The 12,217-nt window shown below is 38.3% G+C and overlaps 1 protein-coding gene across 1 annotated transcript in view; it reads right to left on the reverse strand.

Moving 5' to 3' along the window:
* The window catches only part of KLHL1 (kelch like family member 1), a 318,170-nt gene that overhangs the window by 30,020 nt on the left and 275,933 nt on the right, over positions 1–12,217 (reverse strand). The window contains exon 8 of the mRNA XM_036458020.2: positions 327–489. Within this exon, the coding sequence (XP_036313913.1) occupies positions 327–489 (163 nt within the window). The remainder of the gene's footprint in view (positions 1–326; positions 490–12,217) is intronic.

Genomic DNA, 12,217 nt, shown 5'->3' on the forward strand with positions numbered 1-12,217 from the left:
TTCTCCTCAGTAAGAATATTAGTTTTCTTAGAAAGAATATTAAGTTTGCCAATCTTTAGTGAATGTAATTTTTATGAAATGTATTTGATACAACTTTAACCAGCAATTCATGTGACAAAATTTTGGTTTCTATTTTATATGAAGAGACAACCAGAAAAATATAGTCTTGATTTGTCAATTATCCATGAAGACTAATTTTTTAAAACAATTAAAATCTGAAGATATTTTAAAAGATTTTAATTAAATAATCTCACTAAGTTTGTTTATAAGAATATTCATTCAAAAACTTCTTTTTGCCCTAGATTAAAAAAAAAAAATCTACTCACTTGCCATTCAATGCTGCTACACCAACTGTGCTTCGGGCAATTGACATACTTGCAACAAAAGTCCATTGCTGACTCTGGGGATCCCATCTCTCCACTGTATTCAGATAGCTCCAGCCATCATGGCCTCCCACAGCATAAATCGGGCCTTCAAGTACTGTCACACCTAGAACATAGAAGTGAAAACTGAATAGATTTAGCTCACAGTGAGATTTTAAAAATCAAATTGATAGTAAGCCCAGCTGGGGTGGTTAAGTGGTTGAGCATCAACCCATGAACCACAAGGTTGCTGGCTCAATTCCTGGACAGGCTTGGTTGCGGGCTCAATCCCCAGTACAGGTGTGCAGAAGGCAGCTGACTGATGATGTTTCTCTTTCAGCAATGTTTCTAAACCCCATTCCTCACCCTCTGTTTCTCTTTAAAAATCAATAAAGACATATTTTAAAAATTGATAGTAAAATATATGATGCTATTCAGAATAGGCTGTAGCTGTTAAGCAATAATTGCAATGATTTAGAAACTGTTTACTAAAGTTTAATCATAAAATTAAAAACATTTAGAACAAAAAATAAATAGTATGACCTAGATGCTTTCCAAACTTAAAGAAATTTTTCTTATTTCTGCCCATATAAGAAAGAAAATTCTAAATATCAGAGATGATACATCTTGTGCCTCTACTTTGAAGAATATTTTTATACTACCATTTCAAATACTTTATTACTTTGAGCAACATTGTATTAAGCAATATAACATCAATTTGAACGGAGCATAGTATACACCTCTGTTATTAAGATTGTCTTTAATTTCTCCCAGTAATATTTTTCTAATTAGACAATTTCTACATAATATGTATTTTAACTTTCTTACTTTATTTCAGTGTATGCTATCAATATTTATGAATTCAATTTTTCTTGCTGAATTTATAGTTTAAGTTATGAAATATTTCTTCTCTATACAGTAGTATTTCTCACCTTAAAGGTATAATTTTTAAATTATTAATGAATCTACATTAAGATTGTTTTGTTCCAAAATATTGATCTTTGACTTACATGGTTATTTAATGCATCTATATTTAATGTAATAGCTGATTATTTTTAGATTGAATTTTAATATTTCTCCTAGTTATTTTTTTTCATTTTATTTATTTATTTATTTATTTATTTATTTATTTATTTATTTATTTAATTAATTTGTCTTTATTGTTGAAAGTGTTACAGATGACCCCTTGTTTTCCCATTGACACCTTCTAGCCTGCCTTCCCCACCACCATCCCCTCCACCTCTCAGGCCTTCCCCACACTATTGTCTGTGTCCATGAGTTATGCACATATGCATATAAGTTCTTTGGTTAATTCTCACCATCCCCTGCCTTATTCTATGTCCCTGGATTTATTTTGTTCATCAGTTTATTTTGTACTTTAGATTCAACATTCTTAAAGAGTATCTATTTATAGCATTTATGTTGGTAGATTAAATATAAAAGTCATAGTATAAGTTTATTACTGGTTGATAATTAAGTTAGTAAATTTTAATTGTTATAAAAATAAATAGTATAATCAGTATAAACAGTAGACTTAGTTATTAAAACTGCTTTGTTAAGATCTGCAAGCAGGACGAAAGCATAACATATTCTTTCACTTTCAAAACTTACATTTTTTTCTGAAACAACTCTAATAGTTGAATAAGAACTATATTCCAAAAAATTTTTATTTTATTAAACCAAATTTGAAAAACTATTCAAGTTTACTTTGAAAATATTCATACTTTATGATTACAGATTATAAAGGAAGATATTCATATACTAGATTACCACAGGATTTCTGAACTCTGGATGCCTTCCAATGTGATTTGCATGTTTTTTGCAGCTGCAATAGTTCCCTTGCAGAAGTCTCATTACTAGTAAGTGAGGTGAATAATTGGACCAGAATAATTTGAAAATCAGAATGATACTTCAATTTCCTCCTTGTGCTTACTAAAAATATCTTTACAGAAGTAGGAAAGCAAGGTCAACAATGCAAAAATATATTTTTCTGTGCTATATTCATGTAACAATGTTAAATCTGCATTAAACCATAATAATCTAATGAAAACAATATAAATATCTAGTCATTTATTTTTAATCCTTATCCAAAGAGGGTATTTTTTTCCATTGATGTTTTAGAGAGAGTGAAAAGGTTGGAAGAGGGACATGGTGAGAGAGAGAGAGAAAGAGAGGGAGAGAGAGAGAGAGAGAGAGAGAGAGAGAGAGAGAGAGAGAGAGAGAGAGGAGGAGAAGAGAGAGAGAAAGAGAGAGATATGAGAGAGAAACCTAAACTGGTTGCCTCCACTTAGGCCCTGACCAAAGCCAGGAATAAATCTACAAGAGATATGAGAGAGAAACATAAACTGGTTGCCTCCACTTAGGCCCTGACCAAAGCCAGGAATAAATCTACAACACAACCCTTTCAAACCACAGGCCAAAGTTCTAAACACTGAGCAAAACCAGTAAGGACTCTAAAGTCATATTTTATGTCTCTAACCTAATAATTGTATGATTTCTTCTGACAAAAATTTATAAAATTTATTTTTGATGTTTAAAGTTACCAATTAAAAAAACACACACATGTATAGAAGCAGAGACTAAAAAAGCAATTCCATTTACCATCGCACCAAAAAAATTAAGATACCTAGGAATAAACTTAACTAAGGAAGTAAAGGACCTATATGTGGAAAACTACATGACACTGAAAAAAGAGATAGAGGAAGATGTAAACTGATGGAAGAACATACCATGTTCATAGATTGGTAGAATCAACATCATCAAAATGTCCAAACTTCCTACAGCAATCTATAGGTTCAATGCACTCCCCATTAAAATACCAACGGCATATTTCACTGACCTAGAAAGAACTCTCCAAAAGTTCATTTGGAACAATAAAAGACCCCAAATAGCCACAGCAATCCTAAGAAAGAAGAGTAAAGTAGGAGGGATCTCAATACCAGACTTAAAGCTGTATTACAAAGCCACTGTTCTCAAAACAGTCTGGTACTGGCATAAGAACAGACATATAGATCAATAGAATAGAATGGAGAACTCAGATATCAACCCAAATCACTATGCTCAATTAATATTTGACAAAGGAGGCACAAATATACAATGGAGTCAAGAGAGTCTCTTCAATAAATGGTGTTGGGAAAATTGGACAGATACATGCAAAAGAAGGAAACTAGATCACCAACTTACACCATACACAAAAATAAACTCAAAATGGATACAGGACTTAAACGTCAGATGGGAAACCATAAAAATACTAGAAGCATCCACAGGTAGCAAAATCTCAGACATATGCCAAAAGAACTTCTTCACTGATACTGCCCCTAGGGCAATGGAAGCTAAAGAGAAAATAAACAAATGGGACTACATCAAAATAAAAAGCTTTTTTTACAGCAAAAGAAACCATCAACAAAACAACAAGAAAGCTCACTGTATGGGAGAACATATTTTCAAATGTTATCACTGATAAAGGTTTAATATCCAACATCCATAGACAGCATATACAACTAAATAAAAGGAAAATGAATGATCCAATTAAAAAATGGGCAATGGACCTAAATAGAATATTTTCAAAAGAAGACAGAAAGAAGGCCAAGAGGCACATGAAAACATGCTCAAAGTCATTAATTATCTGAGAGATGCAAATCAAAACAACAATTTGGTACCATCTCACACCTGTCAGAATAGCCAACATCAACAAATCAACAAACGACAAGTGTTGGCGAGGTTGTGGAGAAAAAGGAACCTTCATGAACTGCTGTTTGGAACGCAGACTGGTGCAACCACTGTGGAGGACAGTATGGAGTTTCCTCAAAAACTGAAAATGGAACTCCCATTTGACCCAGTAATCCCACTCCTAGGAATATATCCCAAGAAACTAGAAACACCAATCAGAAAGGATATATGTACCACTATGTTCATAGCAGCACAATCTACAATAGCTAGAATTTGGAAACAGCCTAGGTGCCTGTCAGCAGATGATTGGATCAAGAAACTTTGGTACATCTACACAATGGAATACTATACTGCCATAAAAAGAAGGAATTCGCATTATTTGCAGCAACCTGGATAGAATTAGAGAACATCATGCTGAGTGAACTAAGCCAGTCATTGAAAGAGAAATACCACATGACCTCACTCATTTATGGATATTACAGAACATTATAAACTGATGAACCAAAAGGTAGATATAAAGACAGTAAAGCAACAAGCAGACTGTCAAATTACAGCAGGGAGGGTAGGGAGATCTGGGGGAGATAAGAGATCAACTGAAGGACTTGTGTACATGCATATAAGTTTAACCAATGGACACAAAACTCTGGGGATGGAGGGCATACATGGGAGGGGGGCCAATGTTAAAATATGTACACAGATAACAATTTAATAAAAAATATGTAATTGCTTATAGCTATTGCAGATATTATTTCCCCTGAGAATTCTGCAGTAAAATCTCTTTTAGAACTTTTCTGTATAATTTTTCTTCAAGATAATTCAATGAAAGTAGCAAGCTATCCCACATTTTTAAGTAAGACAGCAAAAATTAAAGGTAAGCATTTTCCATATGGGTTTTAATTGCTAGTAATATTTTTATGGAATCATATAGAGCATTTCACCCTTGACCTAATGAATCAAAATTTTCATTTAAAAAAATTCTTGGGTAATATGCACACTAAAGTTTAAGAAATACCAGTGGTCTCCAAAGTGGAGGACCTCTTCCTCAGAGGGTGCACAATGCTATCATCTGGATATGCAAATAACATATTAGAAATTATATTGTCTCATTATTAAACTAGAGCCCTGGTGCATGAAATTCTCTGGTAGGATGGGTCCTAAAAGAACAGTCAGATATCCATCTCACAATCTAGGAAAGCTGGCTCCAAACTGCTTGCCTGCCTACTGTCCTGATTGCCCTTCACCACTTCTGCCTGCCAGCCTGATTGATGCTTAACTGCTCCCCTGCCAGCCTGTTTTCCCCTAACTTACCTCCCCTGCAGGCCTGGTAACCCCTAACTACCCTCTTCTGAAAGCCTGGTCACCCATAATTTCCCTTCCCTGGAAGCCTAGTTTTCCCCAACTGATCTCCCCTGCAGGCCTGGGTCCCCCCTAACTACCCTTCCCTGCAGGCCTGATCGACCCCAACTTCCCTCCTCTGCCAGCCTGGTCACTCCTAACTGCCCTCCCCTGCAGAATTTATTGCCCCCAACCACCTTCCCTTTCAGGCTTGGTCCCTTCCAACTTCCCTCCCTTCCTGGTCATCTTGTAGCAACCATTTTGTGTCCACATAGGGTCAGTCATCTTTGACCAGATGGGGGCAGCCATCTTGAGTGTTGGAGTAAGTCAATTTGCATATTATTCTTTTATTAGATAGGAGGATTAGTTATGATAGAGGCCTGGTGGACGGGTGGTGGCCGACTGGTTTGCCTTGAAAGGTGTCCCAGGTCAGGGTTGGTGTTTCTTTGGGGCATGGGGCATCCTGGGCGAGGCACCTGTGGTGGTTTTCAGGCCAGCCATGCCCCCATACTTGACCCAAATGGAAGCCCTGGAATCTGGGATTTATTTATCTTCTATAATTGAAACTTTGTAGCCTTGAGTGGAGGCCTGGGCTGGCCAGGGTGTGTATAAAGCTTGGCTTCCTCCACTGCCAGGGGCAACTCAAGCCTCCTGCTCTCTCCAGCTCTGTGGCTGCCACCATTTTTGTTGGGATTTATTCATCTTCTGTAATTGAAACTCTGTAGCCTTAATTGGAGGACTGGGCTTGCCAGGGTGTTTGGAAAGGTAAGCTTCCTCCGTTGCTGGGGAAAGACAGGCCTCCTTCTCATTCCATGTCTGCAGCCATCTTGTTTGGGTTAATTTACATGCTTTCTCCTGATTGGCTATTGGGTGTGGCTTGTGGGTGTAGCAGAGGCATGGTCAATTTGCATATTACTCTTTTATTAGATAGGATGTGTACCTTTGCATGTTTTATAAGAATGGTAGTTTTAAACAATATATTTATAATTTATAAAATTCCTGTTAGAGTTAATAATTAATATATTAATATAATTTATGAAAAATCTATTGGAGTAAAAATTTGTTTACCAATAATCATGCTCATACAAAAATGCTGAAGATTATTTCTTAGCTAATTTCTTGTTTAGCTATCATATTACTACATACTAATTGCAGGCAAGGTGAATTTTTGAAATCAAAACTAAATTTATTTTATAATTACAGTCAAACCCTTTCTACTGAATTTTTGAAAGGCTAAACACTTATCTTTGATTTCTATATTATCTATGTAGCAGTTACTGATAATTAGCATTCACCTGTTTTTTCATATCCTATCATAATAAAGCCACTAACTTTTAACTGGTCACATAACCACTCAAAAAATAAAACTATAAAAAAAGATAAAACATCAGTTGTTTTTAGGCAGGTGAAACAAATTGACTAAAGAATAGATATGCTGTCTGTAATGATGATGCAATGGATAGAGTAGAAGCAGCATATAGGCAATGAGGTGTTGTTAAACACAGGGGACTAATAGCAAAGCTGCTGGTGCTCTCAGGGCTTTATAGCTAAATGGTGGTCTTGCTCACAGATGCACAAGTCCTTGATTTATTCTTGTTAAACCATTGCTGTTCTGGGTTTTACTGTGACTAGCTGACTTTGTTCTAGTCCACTCAACTTTCTGACTTTTTAGATTATACCTAAATACTTAGCAATATCCACCAAATATTCCAATTTTGTTTTTAAAAAACTGTATTGTTACCAACATGTATTATGTATTTTAGAATAATACAAATCTTATCTAATAAAGATGGAATATGTGCAAATTGACTGTCACTCCATCACAAAGATGGCAGCACCTATAGCCACAAGATGTTGGCGCCCAGTCCTCTCAGTCCCATCAGAGTTCCCCAGCCCCAGGGGCGCAGCCGCTGAGAGCAGGCAGTGTGAGTGACCTGTCGGCAATAAGCAAGCATTCCACCCTGGCTGTAGAGGGCCTCTGGGCAGCGGGCTCAGAATGGTTGGGGCAGGGGGACAGCTTGCATGATGGCCCCAGCGATGAGGCAAGTGTTTCGCACCAGGCTGCAGAGGACCTCTGGTCAGACCAGCACAGAACTCTTGCATTGACGCAGACCCAGCAGAGGGACGTCCCCTCCCGTGCACAAATTTTGAGCACTGGGCCTCTAGTTCTATATAATAAAAAGCTAATATGCTAATGGTCGTGATACTCTCATGCCATAATGACCATTCAGAAGGAGGCTGCATACTCAGTATGGCAGAACCACCTCCTTGCGCCAGAGATGGGGCAGAACCAGGGAGGCACCTGGAGGAGACTGGTCCAAGGTGACTTGCAGGACTGATGGCAGGGCTTGAAGCAGCCAGAGAAGGCCTGAGGGATCAGGGATGGGGCTCTCCAGCTCTAGGTGGAGATGTTAGGGTGTCAAGGTGGGACCATGTGCTGGTGGGCGGGGTGTGTGTGGGTGGGCAGGGTTGTGTAATTTCCCAAGCTGAGTCACTAATAACGTGCAAATGTGAATTTGACCTTATTCTGATTGTGATTAAGTTAAGTCTCTTTAGATGAGGATATCATTTTTAATTAGGCAAAATGGTCCCTAAATTAAGTGAGTGTCTTTATAAGAAAAACATAGGAGATTGTAAATACAGTGAGCAGACAATTGAATGAAGAGGCAGAGATTTGAGGGATGTGGCCACAAGTCAAGGAATAGCAGGATCCTCCAGGTGCAGGAAGAGGAAAGGAAGAATTCTCTCCTAGGGCCCCTCAAGAGGAAGTGACCTGCTGACAAGTTGGTTTTGGAATTCTGTCCTCCAGAAGAATGAGATTAAAAAAAAAAAAAAATTAAGCCAAGCCGGTTTGGCTCAGTGGATAGAGCACTGGCCTGAGGACTGAGGGGTCCTGGGTTCGATTCTGGTCAGGACCATGTGCCTTGGTTGTGGGCACATCCACAGTTGGGGGTGTGCAGTGGGCAGCTGATCGATGATTCTCTCTCACTGACGTTTCTAACTCTCTGTTCCTCTTTCTTCCTCTCTGTGGAAAATCAATAAAATAAAAAAAAATTTAAGGCATCAAGTTTGTGTTTATTGGCTATGACACCCTATGAAAGTACTGCAGTGTAGTTGGAGAATTGTATCCTCTATTATGTGTAGTTGCTTTGTAATAGATTATTATAGATTCCTCTGTGATTCTCCAATTTTTTCTCTTCTTTGCTTTGCTGCAGCACTTGGTTGTGAGACAAAAACAGTGAAAAAAAGTCTATAAGATTATGCCTCTTTCTGTATATATAAATATAGCTATACTAAGTTTTAAAATATCTGTAACATATTTTACTTTATTTTTTATTTTTGTGTTCTATATGACAAACAGAGCATAGAATAATAATAATAAATAATAATAATAAATAGAAATAGTAATAATACTATAGCCACTCGAGAATATGAGTGGGAACTGGGTAGCAGGAGGCAGAAGGAAGGAAGAATAGATAACCTTTGTCTTGTCAGGGAGGATTTTCAGAAAGCTCCCAGCAGATTTCTCCCATACTTCCCTGTCCAAGACTCAGTTACAAGCCTATCTTTAGTCTAGAATAACTGTCCAAGGCTGTGATTTTCAACCTTTTACATCTCATGGCACATATAAACTAATTATTAAAGTTATGTGGCACACCAAAAAATATATTTTGTGCTGATGTAATACAAAAAAGGTATTATTTTGATTCATTCACACCAGATAGCTGTTGTTGTGTTGGCTGTTTGTGGGTGAGCACAGGAGACTTGGTTGGAAAGTCTGTAAGGAGGAAATTCCATCCTAGGCAAGTTGGAGGAAGGCAGCCTGCTCTGCTTATCAGAATTCCAATGTAGGGAAGTTGGCCAAAGGCGTCTTGACATTTCCAAGCAAGTCTGTGCAAGTGCAGACTCTTGGGTGTTTACCTGAACCTTTATTATTAATCTTTAGATGTCCTTGCTTAAAGGACATTGCGGACACACGTGTCCTCCCAAGATTACTTTCCCTACTGATTATAACTAAAAGATAAACTTTATCCCAAACTGCTGTTACAATAAAAGCCTGAAGAGGAAGGTGAACAAGGTTCTATGGTTTCTATAGCCAGGCAATCCGCTAACCCTCTCTTTCACAACAATCGGGTGTCAGAGTAATCATTCATCCATTGCTCAGGGTCTGCTTGTCTGCCCTGGCAAGTGGTGCCCCATGTGAGGACCAAGGAACACAACTGGATGTGGTGGAACCTCAAAAATGAAGAGTAAGAAAACTAAGAGTAACTGTGCAGTAACTCATTGGAACCCACTGGCATTTCCAAGTAAAATGGGATTGTGTCTCAGCTACATTTTCGTAATCTGACAGCAGCTGTCCAACAAGTTGGGGGGTGGGAATCCCTCAGCCCAGCCTGCACCCTCTCTAATCCAGGACTCCTCAGAGGATATCCGACTACCTCTCACAATCTGGGACTGCTGGCTCCTAACCTCTTCCTGCCTGCCTAACTGCCTTATTGACCTCCTGCCTGATCACCCCTAACCCTCTTCCTGCCTGCCTGATCACCCCTAATCACCTCTGCCTGCCTGGTGACCTCTAATCACTTCTGCCTGCTTGCCTGATTGCCCCTAACTGCTCCTCTGCTGGCCTGATCACCCCCTAACTGCCTCTGCCTCACCCCCTACACAGAACTCAGACTCCCTCCTCTGGCTGGTCACAGGCACCTGGGATCTGGGCTTCCTGCCCTCTGGACAGCTGCAGGCACCCAGGATCCAGGCCAGCTTCACCTGGGCTGGCCACAGCCACAGGGGACTGTGGGCAGGCAGCTTCATCCGAGCTAAAGCCATAGGCATTGCTGTCTGGGACCACAGGGTAGGAGGCTTGACACTTTCCTGGGCCACAGGTGCAGGCTCAGCAGTTGGTGGCCAGGACTATGGGATGGGTGGCTTGTCCTACTCCCAGTCCACAGCCTGGCTGGTCCCCATTCCTGTCTTATGAGTTTATTTATGCCTGGCTGGTCCCCATTCCTCTTTCCAATGTTGAGTATCTGAGCTGTTACTGCACAATAATTATTTGCATATTAGCTCTTTATTATATAGGATAATCCTTGTTCCTTGATGCTGGAACATTAGACCTTGATCTCTGGGAGCAAGTAGGTATGAACTTAAAAAAATCAGGCCCAGGGATAATGAGTTCCTTTGTCATCTTTAACTCTGTGGGTTCTTGTTTGAGCTGCAATATGCTTACTTTATATTGAGGATCAAAAGCCTACAGAATGCCAGGAGGACTTACCATTGCCCCTTCCTCCTGAGGTCGAGCCTATAATACTTAAGGTGTCTTCCCAATTCTTCCCCTCCAGTGTGGGAAGGCTCATCAACTAGATCCTCAGTTATGGGATCATGTGCCAGGCAGCTATGTTAGGAGGAGAGATTTTGGCTTGTGTAGCTATACAAGATCAGCAAGATGATGGGATTCATAAGCCACTCTCCTTTAATACCTTTAAGAAATGAGGAAAGGCATTAGAGAAAATTGGGCTAACAGTCCATTTACAAAAGGACTCCTTAATGCCTTGTCTGAAAATTACTATTTGATTCCTTGAGACTGGCATATTTTGGCCAAAACAACTCTGGATCATAGATAATATTTCTTATGGAGAGCAGAATATGATGAGAGCTGTGAACAACAGGCTGTTTGTGGGTATCCACTGGTGACCCCACCTGGGAGAACTCTGGGCCAAATTCTGGCTGTAATGTCCCAGGCACTTTTAACACATCTTCTGAAAGACCCATGAAAAAGATTCAAATTTATTAAGTCTTGTCTATGGGTTATGCGTGCCTATAAATATTGTATATGAGAGTATCTGTTTATTGTTGCTTTATGTCTCTTTGTTCTTTGGTTTCTAATGAGTGTTCTTACTGTTGTTAATGTAACTTGGTTACTTATCGATGTTCTTTGTTTGCTTTCTTATTTGGGGGGGACTTAGTTTGCACTTCACCATTTTATGAGCATAGGGAATCCACTGTCTCTGCTATTTGGGCGTTGTGCCCCTCAACCCATTTGCCGTGCTTAGTTAGTATGAGATAAGATTCTAAGGCTAATGTCCTAGTCCACCATTTTATGAGTACTCATTTATTAATTGTAGGGTATTTTGTTTCTGTTTTTGAGATCTCTTCTTATATGCAAGATTTCATATTGTTAGTCTACTCAGAAAAGAAAAAAAAAGAAATAATTTAAACCCTATAAGACTTTTTCCTAGGGTTAATAGACCTATAGAAGTGCCTTATTGCAGTCTGCAGAAATACAATAGCAGTGGGGGCCACTTTGATTTTACAAGGAAAAATAAAATAGAATAGAACTTTTACATTAAACCCACTAAAGGCCGTTGAGTTATCCCTGTTACAAAATTGGCCGAGAAAATGCCTTGGGTAATAATAATTGGCTTTAAAATCTAAAAGTTGTTAAGGCAAAATACATATAACTAAAACTAAAGGTATGTGATAAAGCTTTTTCAGTGATAATTATATATGTGTAAACATAGTTTTCAAAAGTCTTTGGTAACTTAAAACTTTGGAGTTTGTTGGGTTAAATTGTAAAAAATTATTAAATATCTAGATATTTTGAAATAACAGGATACTAAAATATTAGTAATCTGAATTTGCCTCATATAGAAAATCTAGAAGATGGATTTGAATCTGTTAATGTATGCCTTATATTCTATTTGAAATATCTCTTTAAAAATGTGAATGTATTGCTCATATGAGAATGTTAATTACTTATATATAATCTAAAAATAAAAGTTCCTAAGGGGTAAGAATTATAACTAATTTGAAAGAAACTATGGTTTTGATATAATAGAAGGCATGAGGCTTGG

The sequence above is a fragment of the Pipistrellus kuhlii genome, unplaced genomic scaffold (genome assembly GCF_014108245.1).
Source record: "Pipistrellus kuhlii isolate mPipKuh1 unplaced genomic scaffold, mPipKuh1.p scaffold_m20_p_3, whole genome shotgun sequence".
Lineage (NCBI taxonomy): Eukaryota > Metazoa > Chordata > Mammalia > Chiroptera > Vespertilionidae > Pipistrellus > Pipistrellus kuhlii.